This window comes from Monodelphis domestica, chromosome 8 (assembly GCF_027887165.1).
Source record: "Monodelphis domestica isolate mMonDom1 chromosome 8, mMonDom1.pri, whole genome shotgun sequence".
In the NCBI taxonomy this organism is placed as follows: Eukaryota; Metazoa; Chordata; class Mammalia; order Didelphimorphia; family Didelphidae; genus Monodelphis; species Monodelphis domestica.
Window position 1 is genome coordinate 182,104,478 of NC_077234.1, and position 20,980 is coordinate 182,125,457.

A 20,980-nucleotide genomic window follows, 5' to 3' on the forward strand; every position below is an offset into this window, starting at 1 on the left:
AGTATGCTCACTTACTCTAGAGTTAGATGACCTGAGATAAAATCCTGCCTCTTAACTCTCGTTAACCTCTGTGACTTTGGGCATTTCATTTAACCTCCCCATTGTTCTTATCTGTAAAATGACAGGGTTTACATTAGGTAAATTCTGAGGTCTTTTTCAGTTCTAATGTTTGAATCCTATGATACTTTAGAAAATTCTAATAACATTTTATGGTACCATCCTAATGGCATTGCTCATTCTTTGTCATGCCTAGAATGACCTTTGTAGGTTTAGCAGTTATGCACCAAATTTTCATTACCCTGGTTTTTAGTTCATTTAGTCATTCCATTTGTCTTGAACTCACTGAGGGCAGCTGGATATCCTCTTACTACCTCCTGATTTATTTTGGTTTTCATTTCCCATTTAGCTTCCTTTTTTTGTGGGAGGTGTACTGAAAATAATTTTTCTTGTGGAGAAAAGAGAAAATAAGAATTGAGTAGAATTCTCTTAATTTCAGTCATTCAAGCCTTGTAGGAGTCCTATGTATCCCTTCCTTAGTTTTCTTTTTGTCTTACACGTAAGTAAAGAAATCATTTTTATTGTTTTCAGCATTTATCAGAACTCCTACTCATAATGTTTTAGTCTCACTGATACTTATTCCTTTTGGACCTTGCTACTCTTTTCTTATTTCCCTCAGTTGTTTTTCTTTATCTACTTCCTTTTAAATAAAAATGAAAGTTTATTGCACATTTGAATAAGTAACTACAAAAGTAATTAAACATACGTTTACAACTGAGGCTGTGATATATATATATATATATATATATATATATATATATATATATATATATATATATATATATATATATATATATATATATATATATGTATACACACACACACACACACACACATATAACCAAAAAGCTGTAAAAAACATTGAGAAATCAACTTCAGTTTCTCAATGTTTTTTACAGCTTTTTGGTTACTCCTATATCTTTGTTCTGTTGATTCATTTTCCTTCATTTGTTCATTTTCCTTTTCATTCAGTAATAGGGTATATACTTAAATAGACACATATACATACATATTTACACACACACACACACACACACACACACACACACACACACACACATTCTCCTTTACTTCACATTCCATTATATTAGTCTTTCCAAATTTTAAAATGCTTTTCATAGCTGTCATTTTAAAGACAACATAATTTTACATTGTGTTGATATCCTATAGTAGTTTTTGCATTTACATAAACGCTCATTTATATAGAGTGTCCTTAAAGTGTTTGTGCAGTTTTAAGTTTATAACTTCAAAGCACAGTTGTTTAAATGTTATTGCTTAAAATTGCATGAAGAATTTTGGGGCATTTTGTATTTCAACCCCCCTTTATGATGAGTTTGAGGGTACATCTACAAAAATGCAATTGTTGAGTTAAAAATTCTCATTCTGTTTTTGATTTTTATTATAAATTTCCTGCTGGCCTTCCAAAAATATTTCCCTAAAATGTATATATTTTTTATTTTCTCTTCATTATTTTTGGCATCTCTTGCATATATCTTTTTAAGAACTATTAGATTCATTGACAGCAAATGTTCAGCTACAGTCTCTTTTTTTTCCCCTCTCATTATTTTTACTTCCATCAATGATTACTGAAGTTCTTCACAATTTCTTTCTATAAATGTCTTTCTGTTCTTCAGTGGCTTCTTATAGTCTTTTAAGACTTCATATTCTCCTTCTATCTTATATCCCAGCTTTTGGAAGTTTGTTCTGATATGTAGAGTTTATGTTAGAGTATGACTGATGCTCCCTATTTATTTGTTACATATTCTAAGAGGGTATTTACTCCCTTCCAAGATTCTTAACATCTCTGCCTTAACATCTGGTTCTTAATTATTGATCAGAATAACATCTAGTGTAACAATGCCCATTTTTTATATCTTTTACCTTTGGGATAATGAAATAATCACATGAGTCAATAATTCATTAGCTCTTGAGTTTTAGCAGAAAGAGAACTCCAACAGCTGTCAGAATGCTTATAGTCTTTAAGTGCAATTGTATCTGTCCTTAGTGCTAGCTTTGTAATTTGCCTGACAAATTCCTCCAGCTTGGCCTTTTTATATTCTGTTTTTACTCAGTCATTAAAGACACTGATTGTAACATTTGAACTAGATATTTAAAATGATCTTTTGTTTGCTATATAAAATGGTTAATGTGAATTCTCAGTTTAATTGAAAGTTTACTATTTGCAAGGAAACTGAAGCTTAAAGTTTCTTTTCTGTGATTTTTATATATACTACCAACATAAGTCTATCATACTGAAATAAATAAAAGCATCTTATACCAGATAATTGAGACCGGTTAAATAAGAAACCAAATAACTTTGTAAAAAAACATTTTATTCCCATTTAAAAAATTTTATGTTTTACTTATTCTGAAGAACTAAAATAGTATCCAAGTACAATTTTTGGGAGGACACACCTGAAGACACTTTGCAAACATACCTTGAATAATAACTCTAACCTTTTTCATGAAATAGTAGCTTAACAACACATTTAAATAGTTTGAATAGCATTTAAAGAAAAATATCTCAGACTAATTTTTAAGGATTGTACATTTGAGACAAAAATTCAACATATCGCAGTGTTATTTTGCTGATTGAAAGTAGAACCTGGCAATTCTTTTTGTTTCAGTGTTCATTAGAAAACTTGTAGTTTTCACCAACTTATGTATATGTCTTGTTTTGAAATAGGATAGTATGTGTTTTACTTAGTATTTAGCATTTATTCAAAGAAAACAGCTTATGATATGAAAATTTTAAGTATAAATTAATTTATTCTACTGTTTCCTTTTTAATACTCAGTTTTTTTCAGTATTAAGGATTTTTGTGTACAAGACTCTGATTACCATTGGGAATGCAAAAATGAGAAATGATAGTCTCTTTCCTCCAGGAACTTATAAGTATTTGTAGTACAGGCTTGTCCTTTTCTGTAAGGAAATCCAATTACAAAATTATTAAACTCACAGACAGCTAAATTAAGGGACATTCACAATTTTAAATAGAACATTTATCTTCTGTATTTACAGTATTATTTGATTTGCAAGCAATCTCTTCAGCACTAAATTTTTTTAGGTAACATGAGGCATATCCACAGATTGGGGAGGCTAGCTTTTCATTTGTTTTATTTCTTTGCTTGTCTGTCAATCTCCCCACCCCTTCCCCCCCAATCCATCCCATTTTCCTTACCCTTTTACCAAGGGAAGTATAAATAGCCATTAATAGTTTGCCATCTTGTGGCTAATGATGGAAATGCTCTCGCTTTTCTGCTCACTCTTGTCTGGTTCTTGTTTTACCTGTAATTCTATCATTTGAAGTTGTTCAGGACAATCATAGGATTCTTAAAAAAAAAAAACTCTTTCAAAAACTCATTGAAAAAGTTTATGTTTTCCCAAAATATGTAACATATATAAAGTTAGCTGACAAAAATTTGGTGTGAAGATATATAATAATTGGCAGTTGTCCTTTATGTTGGTAATGGATTTTTAATTTAGAATTTATGAAGCACTTAGACTACGTAATTCTGGCATAGAACAGGAATGCATATTTAAAAAAGATATGTATGTATGAGAGAGAGAGAGGAGAAGAAGAAGAAGAAGAAGAAGTAGAAGTAGAGCCAATTTTGAGTGTGAAATAAGGTCAGTTGTTGCTATTAATAAAATGATATGGGAACTTGAAGTTTGGAGTGGTATTCAATTTATGTTTGCTAGAAAAATAAATATCAGTATTTCTGTGCCTATATTTCCACACCTAGTGACATGAGTAAGATCATGAAATAATAATATATGTTTTATATTGTTATTGGTGGTGTGTAAGCCCCCTCTCCCCCTTTCTTCTCAGGAGACTATTTCCAAGGAGATTGCTGATCATATGAGTTTGTTCTATTTCCGCAGTTAGTACTGGGCTGTTGTACAGTACAAAAGGAGGATTTGGGGAACCTTATTTTAGAAGTTTGTTAACTTAGGACAATGAGTAATAACCTAATCTTGGCAGTGATGTGAGAAGTTCCATGTGACTATCGTTTGCTTATCCATAGATCTTTAATGAGCATTCACACTGCTACTTCTTAAATTTGTAACTTTTTATATTTTCTGCTATATTTTAATGAATAGTTGTATTTTGGACCCCGTGATTAATTATTTCTGTGAAAGAATGATATTAAATAGAACAAATATCTCTGTTCTAGCAGTAAGGTAGGTCTAGTAAGTGAGGTCTTAGACAACATACAAACTTGTTTCCTATTATGGTCCCTGTAGGTAAATCAGCTCTCTAGCCCTTATTTTGTCATTTATTTGTGACTTGTTTTTATAGAGAGCATTGCAGAAGAAATTTAGCAAGATCAGGGAGCAAATTGAAATCAGATGAGGTTCTTGAAGTACCATAAACTATTTCATTCATGGAATTTTTACTTAACATTAAATACCAAACAAAGTCACATAATAGTTAAGACAACTGATATATTTCCTTGAATGTGTGGAAAACAGAAGACTGTAAGCAATGAATTAGCGTGTCCTTTTTCTTTAGAAGTAAATCATAGAATGATAGAGCTGAAAGGGACTTTATAGATACATAATTCAACTCCCCTAAAAAACAAATGAGGAATCTGAAGCCCATGGAGGTTAAATATACAGGAAAACATGAAGTTTGATTTTCTGTTAATGTATCATCCTAGTGATTCGCCAGAAGAGTGATTTTGTTTGGGAAGAAGAAGATTTTTGGAAAATTAGGAATGGACTGAAGATCAGCTCTCATATAGAATGAATGAAGCTTCATTAGTCTTGATTTCCTATTTGTTTAGTTGCCTGGGCTGTTGAGTTGGAAGGAGTCAGAAATTTTCTCCCTGTTCCCTGGATAGTCTCTTTCCCCATCTCTAACACATATACCCAATTCCATTTCTGAACCTTATAGGGAAAAGCAAGTTGTTGGTAGATCTCCATATATATTGCCTTTGATGATAACTGATATTTACCAAACCATTTAAAAATTTGTAAAGCAATTCCCATGTTACTTCATTTGATCCCTCAAATAACCTGGTGATACTAGAGATATTATTTTGATCTCCATTAGAGAGGTAATGAGAAAGGTTCAGTGATTTGTCATAAAGCAAATAATGTCTAAGGGATTATTTGAACTTGCTTTCTTGGACCTCAGTTTTTTCATCTGTAAAATAAATGAATTAATCTGAATGACTTCTGAGGGTCTTTCCAGCCTTAGTTGAATGATCCTATCAGTCTTTTCAGTTTTATTTCATATTATTCCCATTACTTACTCTCCATTCTATATGGACTTAACTACTGACTCTTCCCTCAATGTCACTCCATCCTTTTCCTCCATCCTTTTGCTCTAGTCTCCCAAGAATGTAATATATGCCTTCTTTATCACTGCTTCTTAGATATGTATCTTCTTACTTCAAAGTTCTTCTTCCTCAGCTGCCAGTTCCTATATGAGATTTTCTTCATCACTCTGTTACTAATATGCTCTCCATTTTGAAGTTACTTTATATATACTTAATGTTTATTTGCTTGTATATATGTTGCATCTTCCCAGTAGAATATAAGATTCTTGAGGGCAGGAAGTATTTTTGTAACCCCACACTAGCAGACATTTAATAAATTCATGTATCATCTACACCAAAGTGGGGTTGTTGAATAGGGATGGGAAAGTGAAAGGAGAAGTTGGGACTAGCTCATAATTTGGTCTATGTCTTGTCTTAACAAATATTAAAGGAAGGGGGAAGTGAGGATAGAGAGGGATAAAGTGCAGTGGGCAAGTGATTTTGCCTTCTAGCATCTAAGCAGATTAGTCAGCTTGATAATGAAGGTGCTTTGTTAACCTGTGGAAATTCAGTAATTTTTAGAATCTTAAAATTGGAAGGATCCCTCTATTCTAGCACGTGCTTGACCAGGAATCCCTTATACAGGAATCTACAACAAATAGTTAACTAATTTCCTCTTGAAGACCTCTAGTATTGAAGAATTTATCACCTTATGAGGCAACATACTATGCCTTTTTTATGTTGTTTTTAGGAGAGGATATTTTTTTCAGTTTTCTCAAAGAAAAGACATAAGGCTTTTCACTGTAATATACAAGTCTTTGAATTCTCTATTTTTTCTACTCACCTATGTTTTCCAATGTTTTTCTTACCATTGTCTATTTCCACCTTTGTACTGAAATCACTAAGTATTAAAGTATATGTTGATCCAACTTTATATATGGATTTATATGTTGATTTGATTTAGAGGATTTTTCTTAACAGTTTTTCTTTAACCATTTGGTATACAAGTTAAAATCATTTTCATGGTTTTCTTTTTAAACAAGGTTTTAAGGGTACTGTAATCCTGGATGACTAAAAATGTCTCATTAACTGATAGGTTTTTCTCCTTTTGGCACTGATAAAACTGACTTTACCAAGAGCTATATTTGCTTTTTTCTGGAGAAGAAGCTGTGTGGTGTTCCTGTCACCAGTGTGCTATGTAGCTGCAACATCCTTTTTGATTATTTTGTTCATTGTGAAAATATTAAGATGATATATTTCAATTTATCTAGCAGTATGTCCTTTTATTGGTCATTGGACAAAACCTACATTTGTAGCAAGTGGCTTGGGCATTGGATTTAGAATCAGGGTAGACCTGAGTTCAGGTCTTTCTTTTGGTACATACTGGCAAGCCACTTAACTTTTAACAGTGTCCTTTTTCCCTCACTAGTAAAATGAAGAGTGTTGGGCCTGATCGCCTTTAATGTCCCTGTCACCTCTAAATCTGTAGGCAAGTCACTTAGTCGGCCTCATTTTCTTCAACTTTAAAATGGAGTAATAACTACATCTCAGAGTTGTTGTGAGGAGCAAATGAGATAACAACATTAAAGAACTTAGAACAGTATGTGTACATAGAAGATATTTTATATAAATACCAGCAATTATCATCATTATCATCATCATCATCTTCATTAGTCAATTGGGAGGGATTGATTTGGAGGGATTAAAGGATAATGACTACAAAAGAACAGACACAGTACTCTTGGGAGCAAGGTTCCATTTGGGAATATTCTGGCCCTGGCTTGAAGTACCTTACCCCTGGTTATTGTTTTAAGCCTAATATTGGCAAATCACTAAAATGAGATCTCTGTGAAAGGAAAAAAAAATGAAAACCTTACAAAAACCATAATGAAAAATATGAAGAATGACAAGCCTCAAGGGGGAAAATGCAACCTATATATTTGGTTCAATATGATACTCAGATTTTTTGCATTTCCTAGAAACACTTCTAGGTCCCCATTTGTACCAAATTTCTGTACAAAGCCTCATATGAGAATGATCTGATTTTGCCTATGGCTCATAGAGTCTGTGTTTTGCTAAGAAATATAGGTTACTAGAAATATGCAGAGTATTTTAGAATATCAGACCAGCTTACAAATGATTCTCTTCTAATTATTTTTAAATAATAATTTTGTTGTTTTGAATGTACATGGATTTTTATCACCTTATTTTGAGATCCAGTTATTTAAAATAGTATAATTTTAGATTTGAAAAGACACTTAGAAATCAAGTCCAATCTTTTCTCATTGGACAGATTAGGAAACTGAGTCCTGGGGAATTTTATGAAATCATACTTATTTATAGTAGATTTACTGATACTCAAACTACTTTTCTTATTAACATTATACCAGAACTCTGCTTAAAATATATTTGCATATGTTTAAGATGAAGATTTTTTTCTATTCTGAATGTTACTGTTTAATAGGACCCATTTCATGGATCTTAAAAAGAATTTGTCCATCTACAGATGTAGAAATGTTGATTATATTTACGCTGAAACTTCTTAATGTTTTTCACTATAGAGTAATTAGCACTCGGTGAGTGTACTTTCACTTAGAAATGGAGCCAGAGAAGCAGTGCTCTTTCTAAGTGATTGTACTTAACTTTTCATATTTGCAGTTTTAAAAATTTGTGGATATTCCTGTGTGTATATGTCAACCCATCTATTTATCTCACTGTTTTGACTCTAGGTCATCATTAACAATGAAATATGTTGTGGGAATAAATACATTTTTCTCCTTGGCCTCTTGATGCCATTTTTAGAAGTATATCTTTGTAATTTTAAACTGCTTTTGTTCTGTTTTATGTGTGGTACAGTGGAATGATCACAGAATTTGGAATTGAAGGGTTCTTCATTTGAATTCTGGCTTTTTTATTTTCTTATCTTTATAATGAAGGTGCTGAATTTAATGAATTCTGAGGCTCTGTCCATCTCTAGAGTTACTTTCCTATGATCCCTGATCTGGATTTTTTTTTTTCTTCAGATATAGTGTGTGTGTGTGTGTGTGTGTGTGTGTGTGTGTGTGTGTGTATTCTGCATTACTGTTCACAGCATTATGACTAGAAATTTTTTGAATGATGAGATTTAATCACATTGGGGAGCAAACTGAATGGGAGAAGTTCTCAGAAATGATGATTCTGAGCGCAATACATTTTCTCCCCACGAAAAAGAATGAGCTTGCTGCTAAACATATTCTTAGCTTTGTTCTAAAAGACATCCTTCTGCCTGGTTTTGATTTAATTTGTTTAGGCTTAAGTATGATGTTTTTCCATTTTGTAATAGTTTACTAGTTTCCTGTTGACCATCTTTAAGTATAGTAGTGAAAAAAAATTGTTTGAGAGACAGAGAGAGAGAGAGAGAGAGAGAGAGAGATATTAAGAAATCTTCCCATCCTAGAACTGTACAAAAAGTCAGACAGAATTCTACAGTCAGTAATTGACCTGAGACCTAGTTTTAATAATCCTATAGAAAACAGACTACCATGAATGAAAATATCCTTTTTTGAGTTTATACTCATAAGAACAGATTCTCACCATTTCATATCTGACACTGTATTTGTAAGGGCCTTTTTGGTAGGACCCATCTTCTATGCTAGGCCCTATTTTTTCTTTCCATTTCCACCATCTGTTTCTTCTACCTAGGAGCTCTCTTTTTCTCCATTGAATAACACAATACAGACTTACAGTTCTTGTTCTTGTTGTCCTCCTTCTCCTGCTGCTCCTATTCCTGCTCCTGTTTTTGCTCCTTCTCCTCTTGTCCCATTCACAATGGGAAATGGGATATAAAGGTCCCATCTCTCCTCTCCTTTACTTTTTTTTTTAACTTAGTTCCTGTAGGGATTGACAAAGCCCACATAAATGATCATTTTATGGGTCTTTTGTGCACAAAGAATGGAAGAAAGAATCATTTATGTTTTATAGTAGTAGTTCTCTAGAGTCTGGTCTCGAGACTCTTGGGAATCCCTTAGGTTCTTTTAAGGGGGCTCTTGAGGTAAAGACTGGTTTCAGGATATAAGATATTTTAATTTTGAACATAAAGCTCTATCCATAGGCATATATAGATATAAATATAACTCAGATAAACCAGAGCTTTTGGGGGTGGAGAATGGAGAGATGGGATGGGGAAGGTTCTCAGTAATTTTTAAGAGTATAAAGGAGTCCTGAGATAAAAACAAAAACCAAAACAAACTTTGAGAACTACTCTTTAGAGAATAGCCAGACTTGTGGTCAGCATTTTATCACATAATTTTGAGGGACAGGAGTTCTTGGGTAAGGAAGCTAAATTGAGGTTCTGACTAATAATAATAACAAATTAATGAAATATTTAACATTTATATAATGCTTACTATGAACCAGCTACTAATTATTACCTCATTTGATCCTTATAACAAATCTTTGGGAGGGTAGGTGTTTCCTCCATTTTATTGATGAGGAAATTCAGACTTTAAATGACTTGCCCAGAATCACAAAGCTAGTAAATGTCTAAAGTTAAATTTGAACTCAGGTCTTTCTGATTTTAAGTTTGCTACTTTATCCACTGTGCACCTAGCTGCCTAGAGAATAAAGATAAAGAGTGAGCCTGGGAAAGAATATGAACTTTGAGAAGTGGGAATTGCTATTGAGATTGTAGGATCTTAGGAAGCAGGGAATTCATAGTGGTAGAATACAGATTTAAAGGGATGAGCTACTTGGAGTTCTAGCAGTGAGAAGTGAAAAAGGGTTCTTGTAGTTGCTTTGGAGGAGGAAGCTATTCCCAGGTGTCATTTCTCTATAACCTAGTGTGGACATTTGAAGTCAGGACCTGCTTAGTAAGTACCTGAGAACTATAAAGGGTGAATATTATGGTTGAGACTGAAAAAAATCTAAATTTAAATGGTCGCCAAGGGAAATCCCAAATAATAAAATAACCAAGTCAGCTGCCAAATTTTTATGGTGATTTAATTACAACAGGAGGAAGAGAATATTAGAGGAAGAGAGAGAGAGAGGGAGAGAAGGAAAGAGGGAGAGAAGGAAAGGAAGTTTAACTCAGAACCACTCTGGCTCAGGATGAGCCAAAGCGGGTGTTAAGGCCTTGGAAAGCCAAGGCAGAGAAAAGGGGTCAGTCCTTATCACTCACGTGATCAGTCTGAAGGAAAGCTGTCTGCGGGACTCCTTCAAGCTCAAGCTCCAGGATCGAACTGAACTCTAGCCCTCTCCACAGGAAGTCACAAGAACTCCAGAGGCTGTTCTCTCCCTCATTTCCTGCACCTCACATGTGCCAGTGGTGGCTCAAGCTTGATTTAGGACACCCCAGAGGTCTGTCCTTTTTTTGCACATGCCTGTTGAAGGCCATTTTCTCAGATAATTAAATCTTGAGTTTAATGCAGACCTTCCTAATCTTGTTAAACTAAGAAGGGAGGAGAAATGTAGTGTCCAAGACCTGATTCTGTTATTCCAAGTATCTCTATTGTTATTGATCAGGAAATAGCTAAATCAGATCTTCATGGTCTGAATAGGGTGGAGTAGTTTTGAAATTCACATTCCTGATGATATGGAGTTAGGCAGGAGAAGTTCTATTCTCCTAAGTATATTTGGGGACTCCAAGAGGGCAATTATGCCAGACTGCCCTTTTTTATCCTTCTCTGAAGAGGTAGGAGCTGGAAGGCCTGCTTTGTTTTAATTGTTCTGCATATTTGAAGATGACTTGACCAATTGTGATTGCCATCTGTGTGCAATATGGCTAAAAAGACTGGTCTGTATGTAACCAGAGAACTCTTGATATTGTCACATGTGAAAAAATGTTATTTAATTCCTCGATACAGCTGTTACAACAAAGCCCCACTAATTCTAGTTGAGGAATGACTAGTCTAATTTAGTAAAAAAAAGTGTTAGCATATGTAATATATTTACTATTCCAAACTTTCCATATAGATTTTTCTAGGAAAAGGACTATGTTTTCTTCTATTTCCATACCTTCCACACAATGTTTGGAATAGAAGCCACAGAGGTATTTACTCTAAATATACCTGATTGAATGAATCAATCTAAATGAAAATAATGACATTTTGTTATTTCCCAGTAATTCAGTAATTAGAATAGTTAAAGTGAGAGTATGTGGTGTTAGTGAAGAGAACTTGGAATCAGGAAAGTTCCACCTTTGATACTGACTTTTCTGACACTGATTAATTAGGTTTTTAACTTCTTATTTATTGCCTAGACAGTTTTTTGATGGGAGAAAGAGTTTTCTCAAACAGGCTTTTGTACACTAGATCTAATTCCCCTCAAGGTGGAGGAGGGAGGGGAAAGGGGGAGAAAAGTTGCCTAGTTAGAATTTCTCAGAAGATGTGTGTAAGGATGGGGGCAGGGAGATTTTGAATTCTGGGATGAGGACTGAAAGAGGTTGAGAGGCAGTTGAGGAGCAAAGACTTCTGGGAGGACAAAACAGTTCTGAGGGTATTCTAAGGAACCTCTGGGTCTTCTGACTTGGGATCTGAAGCTATGAAGTCCAGTTTTGGGGGGCTAAAGAATCACTGAAGCCACCTGAGAAAACCCTGTTTCTTTCTCCAAGCTGGTTGCTGATCTCCCACCAAATATACAACTATTACTTCTCTCAACCTGAAGAAAGACATCTCAGATCCCTAAGTGGGGGCTGTTTGGACTCTCAAAAGAAGGGCCCAGGTCCCTGGACCCTCCCTGTCTCCCTGAACTATTTTCTACCTATTTCTCTTAAGACAAACTAGAGATTTAGTTATAGAAAGGGGATATTTAGCTGGGAAGGGGCGGAAACTTTTCTTGGGCACTGTTACAGGCCCATCAGATTATGGACTGCATACTAACTTGTCAGGGCCTCCTATCCCCTCTCCCCTCATTCAGTTTACCCTAACTCCAATAATAAGCTACAGAGTTTACCCTAACCCCAATAATAAACTCTTCTGTAGCTGTCAGATGCTTGTGTTGGCCTTTCAATAATAATAGGAAGAGTTACCTTAGAATTTAGGGACTGGTCTCACAAAGGGCACCTTACCTCTGTGGTAAGGCCTTGACCAAGGTCTGCCACTAAATCTTCATTGAGGAAGAGGCATAGAAACCATCCACAAGTGGGACTGACTGGGGAGAGTGACATCAGATGCCCTCAGCCATTTCCTCAAGGGGGCATCAAGTGACAACTGACAGCCTGTTATCACTTGAATGAGAGAGAAGGAGCTGCCATTCCTTCTCTAACATAGGCTTTCCCTCACACCCTATTCCTGCTCCCACAAACCACCCAATACCTCACTGGTATACCACCTTATCCAGTGAACCAGACACAAACCCTTTTACTATAACAACCCTTGGGTCTATTTTTACATGTGCTTTATTAAATTGATGACTTCCATTAGTTTCTTTTTACTTATATGTTAAAGCCCAAACTTTTTAGTGTCATTCAAGGCCTTCTGGCCCTAATATATAGCCAATCAAGGAAGGGCATGGACTCACATTTGAAAAGAGTAGTTGGGAAGTTCAGCCTGTTTTGTTTTATATCTTGATTGTTACTGATCTCTTATTTCTGTCTATGTAGCCAATTTCTGATTTCCATTTAAGCTTGTCGTAATTTGTGTTTAATCACTTCTCTCCTGGACTAGTCTAACATCTTTTATCAGAAACCTCTCTATGATGTAGCATGTACTAGGGAGTGTTAAGAGGAGGATTTCACTTCTCAATGAATTTCATTTTTTTCTTTGTCTGTAAAATAAGACCAGTATTTATGTGGTTTACTTAATAAATTTGGTGGGAAAGCTTGTTTATAAACCTATGATGCTATATAAATTAACACTGTTTTCATTGTTTCTATTTTCTGATATTTACTGCCAAGCTTGAGTATCTCTTCTGCTTCTGTCTTAGCTCCTTGAATTATGTTGCTCTTGGAAAACTGCAGTATTATCCTTATCTGGCCAGGTTTTATAAATGCTTCCTGAATCTGAAGCTACCTTTCTCATTAGGAGGTGATTGTTTTTCTTCCATATCAGCATTTAATGACTCTTCTTGACATTAATGTTTCTTTTTAAAAGTGTTTTTCACCTAAACATTTAAAAATATTCACATATCCAATATTACCATAATAATTTGCTTAGTGATACTTGAGGTAAAGAATACTTGGTGATTCTTCACATCTGCCATTGGCCTAAATAACTGCAAGCTCTGACATTAAGTTGAATTAAAGAAATTTTACTTTAAAGGGACTATCCCTTTATATCATATAGACTGACAGGCCCAGCATGTAAATTAGAATCTGCTTTAGTTCTGTTTTTATGTCAATTATTGATTAAACAGATTTTAAGAATTTCTTAATGACACATATAGTAAGAAGTAGCTTAAATGAAAATGTTCCATAAGTGAAATGCTGCTTATTGAAGCTTTCCCTGAAACTTTTAAATTCTAGATTCTTTAAAAAATTTTTTAGCAGTTTTAATTAGAAATCTCTAAAATATACTCCATGCCCTCTTAAACAGAAAATGTTGAACATATTTTAACCATTTTTCTTGATGCAGTCATTGTTTGCAAATATAAATCAGGTTATTTATACATAGATTCCTTGGATGAATTGGTTTTTTGCTTGACTGATTTTATTTAAAATTTAAAAATCAATATTTATTAATCCTATTGATTTATAGTGCTTTATTCTTGATTGGTTTTGATAGTAAAACTATATTTGTCTCATAAAATATGTTTGATATAGTTCTTAATTTTTAAGGATAATTTGTGTAGAATTGGTCACGTTCTTCCTTTAAATACAATAGGATTTTGAATTATATCCCCCTACCCCCCAGCAGTGTATCTTACGGTTAGTTCTATTTCCTTTTCTTACACTGAATTACATAATATATATTTTGGGAGGGTTTTCTTTTAGTCTGGATGTTTTATATTTTATTTATTTATTTTTATATTTTCTCTTCCTGTCTTGTATTTTCTAGTTTTATTGGTATATAATTATGTAGATTAGGTTCTGACAATTATATTAATCCAGATAATTTAAGAAAACTTCACTTTTTTAAAATTTTGATTTGATTTTCTCCCCTCTTCAAGCTGATTAGCTAAAGTTTTTCCCCTCACTCATTTTATTAATATATCTTTCTTTTATTTAGTTATATAATTCTTTCATCTTTCTCCCCCTCTTTTTCTCCTCTCAGTTAAATGGTTAATTTAAAATATCTGATCTTCTCCAACTCCTTTTGCCAGTTTTTTTAATGTGCTTTTTTGCAAAGGATTTCTTTGACCTTATTCTTTTCTTGAATTCTCTTCCCTTCCTGTCCTTTCTAAACTTTTTTCTTTTATTCAGATATTTATTACTTTGTGTTATCTTAGGTAATTAAAGTTTCTATATAGTACCATGTTTTCTGCCTACTAATCCGTTTTCCATGTGACTGCCATTGTAGGACTAGCCTCATTTTTTTATCATGTTTTTTTAGTTTGATTCTATTTTTTTCTATCACTCTTAAAAGTATTAATTCATGAGGAATGTAAGTAGAATAGCATTAGCCCATGGTAGAAATTAATATGTATCTCATAATATCATATGATCTAATTCTACCCCCTACTCTCCTCATTTTCCCCCATTTGCCATATAGCAATCTCCTCTTTGGATCTGTGCCCTCCCCAGTCGAGGTGATCAATTTCACATACTCTTCAACCTGGCACTTTTTCCTAGTGCCAGCCTCTGTCACTACACCGACCCCCCCCTCCCCCCCCGAAAACAATATACCAACAATAATTTTGCCCACACAGAGGCATACAGACTGCACTGCCCATCAATGCAGCCTTCCCAGTCCACATCATTTCAGCCTCACCAGTGGCCATATTGGTGGAACTCCACTTTTACCTCAGGCTCACACTAGTGAGGTGTGGGAACCGGCATGATTATAGAGTCGGTTCCTCCACCATCTTTCCAGTTCACACTACCCTGTGTGAACTATAATAGATAACAATGAGAGGGTATATTTGGTTGTTAATGATAACTAACAGATCAGGCAGTTATCTTCTTTTGCCTACCCTCCCTTCCTCCTGTTTCCTCTCTCTCTCCCAGCCTCCCTCTTCAACTTCCCTTCCCCTTGTCTTCTACTTCCTACTAAATCACTCAGGGTGAGTTTGTGGTATCTCAATTGAAAATACTTTTTCTCTTCTTTATCTTAAGTAAGGGTTTATTTGGGGAAGACAGGGAAGGATAGAGAATGGAGGAAAGAGGGATGAGGATTTCCCTAATACAACTTTGAGCCTTAGTTTGGGGATATTGGGAAAGAGTTTAAATTGAGAGGAATGATTGATAGGTTTGGCAGTTCAGTCACTATCATAAAAAGAACAAGTCAGAGAGATATCTGGATTGTTATCCTTCCTTCTTCTGCCTTCAAAGTCACCAGGCCACTTCCAGCTTGATTTCCAAAGTCCACGAGCAAAATCATCTCCTTCCTTCTCTGGTACAAGGCAACCAGGAGAACACTGTCCACAGTTGGTCTGGCTCCAAACTGACTTTTCCGGTAACATTCCAAATCAGAATCCTCTCATTTGACTGACAGGTCACCACTCAGTCACTGCTTCTTCCTTTTTCATGCTTTCCCAATTCCTCTTTCACAGAACCTCACTGTGATCTGTGAACTCACCCAGGAATTTGATCACATGGGTAAGGCCCATGTGACCAGATTCCATGGCAGGAAAAAAGAAGGCACTATAGTAGTGTGTGTCCTCTTGTGGTCCGTATTTATGGATCTGTAATTATAGACCATAATATGAAAAACACATGCCTAACTTCCCCCACATAGTATAATGGTCCCCATACTCCCTCAGATGCACAACATATTGGCTCCTATAACCTCCCTTTGCCCAAAAGTTTCTCCTCACATTACTACACAGTACAGTGATCCCTATACTCCCTATAATAGGGACCATTATGTTGTGCATCTGGGGGAGTATGGGAGCCCTTGTACTACTGTGTTTTCCTGAAAATAAGACATTGTTTTATATTAATTTGACCTCCCAAAACAGGGGATGTCTTATAAAATACCCAGAGGCAGTGGTGGACTTCTTACAGTAGAAACCCACCGCTGATGTCACAGGACAGATCACTGCAATCTGATGCCTGTATACAGTACTGGAGGCAGTGCTGGGCCTGTGACACTATATACCGCCATCTAGGATAGTGGAGGTTCCAGCACTGGCTGTGATGGGCCTGTCACACCTTGCACAGGCCAATCACTGCCACCACTATACTGGGCAGCAGAATACACAGTGTGGAATCCCCTCCCCCAGATCGCTGCTCACTGTGCTGATGTCTTCCATTGTGCAGCCCCATAATCCTTTGCGTGGTGCCTTGCTCTTGTTCAGTTACTCTCAGAACAAGGTGCTATGCAAAGGATTACGTCACCGGAAGTAGTACTGCAAATGTGGGATGCTGTGCTTTGTGGTGCCACCACATACAGTGCTCCTCTCACTGACCACCAATGAAGGAGGTACCCCTTCTGGAAGTGTGGTGGGGGCTGGATAAATGGCCTCAGGGGCTGCAGTTTGGGGACCCCTGCTATAGGGAATCTATTTAATATATATTAGTGACCTTCTTCTGATTCAGCAATATTCATAGGGTCCTAGATTTAGATCTGGAATGAACCTTAGAGTCTAGCCCTTTCATTTTAATCAGTAAACAGCTCCAGAAAGGTTCAGGGACTAGACTTAGAACACATATACTTGGGAAAGAAGTCAGGATTTGAACTCAGTTCATGTAATTTCAAATTCATTGTTCTTTCTACTCTTTTACATGGCTTCCCTTTACAAGAATGCCACAGTAGCACTTGGGCTACACAAAAAGTGCTTTGAAAAATGCTAAGTAATACCCAAATCTAATATGGTGATTTACAGGATATTTTGCTGATTTTTTTTGTTTGTTTTAATGATTGTATTCTGAATGGTTATGGTTGTTAGGTCAGTAACTTCTGAATTAATGAAGTTTTATTTTATTTTACCATTGTGCTCATAGTAGGAAAAGTAAGGATGACATTTAATATTGCACAATAAAATTGCATCTCATTGTTATTTCAGAAAAGCCAGTGTCCCCCAAGTCAGGAGCTTTGAAGAGCCCTCCTAAAGGATTTGATACATCTGCAATTAACAAAAGCTATTACAATGTGGTGAGTATCCATTTAAAAATGTTTTAACATGTTCAAAACAAAAATATGAAAATGTACTTATATTTAGAGTAGATCATATTGTTTATAAGCCATCTTAATCTCTGGGCTATTTTATTTCTTAAAATAGTTTTTTCCTCTTATGGTCCCTAAAATACCTCTTTGACGTATAATTGAAAAAAAATAGTGTCTTACCATATTTGACCACTAACCAGTAACAGTTTGCAACATCTTGAGAATTTATTAGAAATAATTTAGAAAGTAAAATCTGAGGGTCTTTGTGTGTGTGTATACATAGATATGTATATGTACATGTAATATATAATATATAATAGTAAATTTACTATTCAGGTAAGAAAAATTTAAAGTTGGAGAACAAAGCAAAAAAAATACATGAAATTGGATGTGACATTTATTTTGAAACAAATTAAACAAATGTGTTGTCATCCCAAAGAATTCAGAAAAAGTTGTGGTAGACTGATTGCCATTCATATCCTTGTGTCTTTACTTTCCTTCCGTAAAAAACTATGCATAAATGATGCATTGATATTTTATTTTTCCACTGTTCAAATTCTTAATTTTTATCCATAAACAATAAAATTGATGCTATAATTAAAACACGGACTAGAACTGATTTTGCCTAATGAATTTTTCTGACTCTTAATTCTTGTCATGTGAGTATTTTCAGATTGTTGATGTTGTTAAAGAGAAGGGAAAAATCAGTAACTTGATTTACTCTTCTTTTTTAAAATAGGTTAAGTCTGTAGAATGCATGTCTACAAAACCAATTCATCTTGTAATTGAGAAAGAATTTTTGTAGAAATATAATTCTGTTTTCTTTTTTAAAAATAAAATCATAAATAGAAAATAGAATACATCAATGTCCTTAGAATTCTACCAGATCATCATGATGGTGCCATGGAGTATGAATAATAAAGTGAACCCAGATAGATTTTATCAATTGAAAGAGATTTCATGTATAGTTGCAGTTATAGACTGCTCTATCTGAGGCACCATTAAGCTAAGTGTATAGAGGCTCACCACTGCATCTTTGGTGACTGGGTGAATTCTTTGGGCAGTATACTCCATGCAACTGATTGGAATTAAATTAAATTAATTCCAGTTCCAGTGTGAAGGCAAGAGTAATGAAAAAGGAATTAGAGCCTTCTAAGAATCATACAGTTCTTAGCCAGTCTGTAAGTATTAATTTGGCTATTGGTACTCTAATTGTTGATATAGATACCATTGTAAGTGGAAAGCTGTCCTGAGTTGGGAAGATTTAGATCCAAATCCTATTTTTTTAGACTAGCTGTGTAATCTGGAATAAGTAAATTAAACCTGTTTGTGTCTTTGATAAAATAATTTCCTTAGACCTAGCTGCTAAATCACAGATAAATTGTTATCTGTGTTGGTGGAAGAAATTTTTATACCAAGAATTAACTCCCACATTATCATAGATCCTTTGTGTATTCATGGCATTTTGAAGTGTGAGATTTGTGTTCAGTGATCAATAACTTTATATATTAATGAAGAAAATAAATCATATTCATATTGACAAGTCTCAACTGAAGAAGTTATAAATGGTTCGATGGAAAATAATTTATAGGCACCCCTTAGAGAGACAAGGAAGGACATGGAAGAATTCTTTCATTTTTGTGCCCAAAAGGTACACAAAATTCTACTTAATGGGACACTTAATCTTGCCTGGTAGAGTTTGTGATGAACTTAAGCAAAAAGACCACAGTGAAGATAATTACACAAAAACAGCTTTTGCAAATGATGTAGTAGAAAAATTCTATAAAGAACTTGACAAGATCCTCAGTCAAGTCAAAATATATGCTGATGCCTAGTGACCTCATTATGAAAGTGAGCATAAGAGATGATACCAAAAAAGATCTTGGTAAATAAGATTTGAGATTACTAAATAAAAGAAGTTATAGTCATTGACTATTCAGCTTTATGTCTGTATTTTGAACACTTCATTCCAGGAAAAAAAAAATTGGAGACACTAAGCATGTTAGCACTAAACAGCATCAGGAAAGTGAAATAGTCAGGAAAAGACAGGTTATTGGTATAGTACTGGGTTGTGACACTATCCCCCTAATTTTTCATTCTAAGATGACTACTTTACCCAAAGTCTCAGTGACAGATTTGGGGATTCCTACAGGAAATGGCTCTGCTGCTACAAATCATTCTGAGTTGTAGGACAAAATGGTGAGGGAAAATGTAGATTTAGTACTCCTATTCTACTTATTTTATAAATCAACCAAGATGAAACCATTAACTCTTAGAAACATTTACTAAACAAAATGTGGAAAAGGAATAATTATAGCAACATTCCATTCATAAACCTGTAATAAACCCTCTTACCAATATAGACAATGCATCTGGGGCAGCATAGATACATCCTTACAAAAGTATAGGAAGGAGGCATATGAGAGGTAATAAGTCCTTGGTTACTTCCAGCTTTGGATTGTGGGCCTTAATATTATCTATTTCCTGCAGAATTAGACTATTTGATAATTTAGGATTGTGCAGAGCTGCTTCTGATGGATGCAGTTCTTTAGCCTTTTCTTTTTGGGGCTTCTCCACTGTCCTAAGATTTCACAGATAGTGGGTGACTTTGCAGGAAAAGTGGAGACCTGTCTTCTTCCAGGCTACTTGACCTAGCCTCAATTGGTAGCTCTGATTAATTCTTACAAAGGAATGCAAGCTCTGAGTGAGATCTCTTCCCAGATCTGACCAGAGGTCTCTAACTCGGTATGTTACAGAAATTCTGTCCTGGACCCTCTTATCCCTCTCTTCTATACTTTTTTAGTAACTTCTAGCTTCCATGGGTTTAATGATTATTTTTAGGCAAATTATTCCCATATATATATATATATATATTTCCATATATAATAATCTGCCTATCCACCTCATTGCCTCCCTTTAGTGTCAGTTCCACGTCACTGCTTGCCTCTAGAACAGTTCAAACCAGATATTCTAGAGATATCTTAAATTCAGCATGACTAAAACTGAACTTAACTTTCCCCTAAATCCTTTCCTCTTCTGGAATTTCCCTATTTTTGTCAAAGGCACATTTCTTCTATTCTCAATTTTATAACTGTGGCTTTGTCCTTGAACTCCCCCTTACTCCATGTATCCAGACAGTTGCCATGTCCTGCTATTTTTGCATCCATAATGTCTTGTGTGCATGCCTCTTTCTTTCTACTCATATAGCTACTACCTTAGTTTAGACCCTCACCAACTGTCACCTACTTTATTGTAACAGACTCCTTAGTAGTCTCCCGGACTCAAGTCTCTCCCTATCTCAGTGCATTTGGCACATGGTAGCTAAATGCTTTATATGTGGATATGATCTTGTAACTCCTACTCATTCAACTCCAATTTGCTTCCTGTTGTTTCTAGGAAATAATATAAACTCTGTTTAACTTTTAAAGTTCAACACATCCTGGCCCCAATGTATCTTTCCACTCATATTGGACCTTC

At 34.9% G+C, this 20,980-nt stretch overlaps 1 protein-coding gene and 1 long non-coding RNA gene across 11 annotated transcripts in view; one reads left to right on the plus strand and one right to left on the minus strand.

The window, feature by feature from the left end:
• ARHGEF7 (Rho guanine nucleotide exchange factor 7) overlaps positions 1-20,980 on the plus strand; it is a 381,786-nt gene that overhangs the window by 177,534 nt on the left and 183,272 nt on the right. For all 10 annotated transcript variants that reach the window (XM_056807964.1, XM_056807962.1, XM_007501282.2 and 7 more), the window contains one exon: positions 17,403-17,491. In XM_056807964.1, coding sequence (XP_056663942.1) covers positions 17,403-17,491 — 89 coding nt within the window. The remainder of the gene's footprint in view (positions 1-17,402; positions 17,492-20,980) is intronic.
• The window catches only part of LOC130455891 (uncharacterized), a 113,437-nt gene continuing 99,781 nt past the window's right edge, over positions 7,325-20,980 (minus strand). The window contains exon 4 of the long non-coding RNA XR_008914137.1: positions 7,325-9,194. This is a non-coding gene — a long non-coding RNA (uncharacterized LOC130455891). The remainder of the gene's footprint in view (positions 9,195-20,980) is intronic.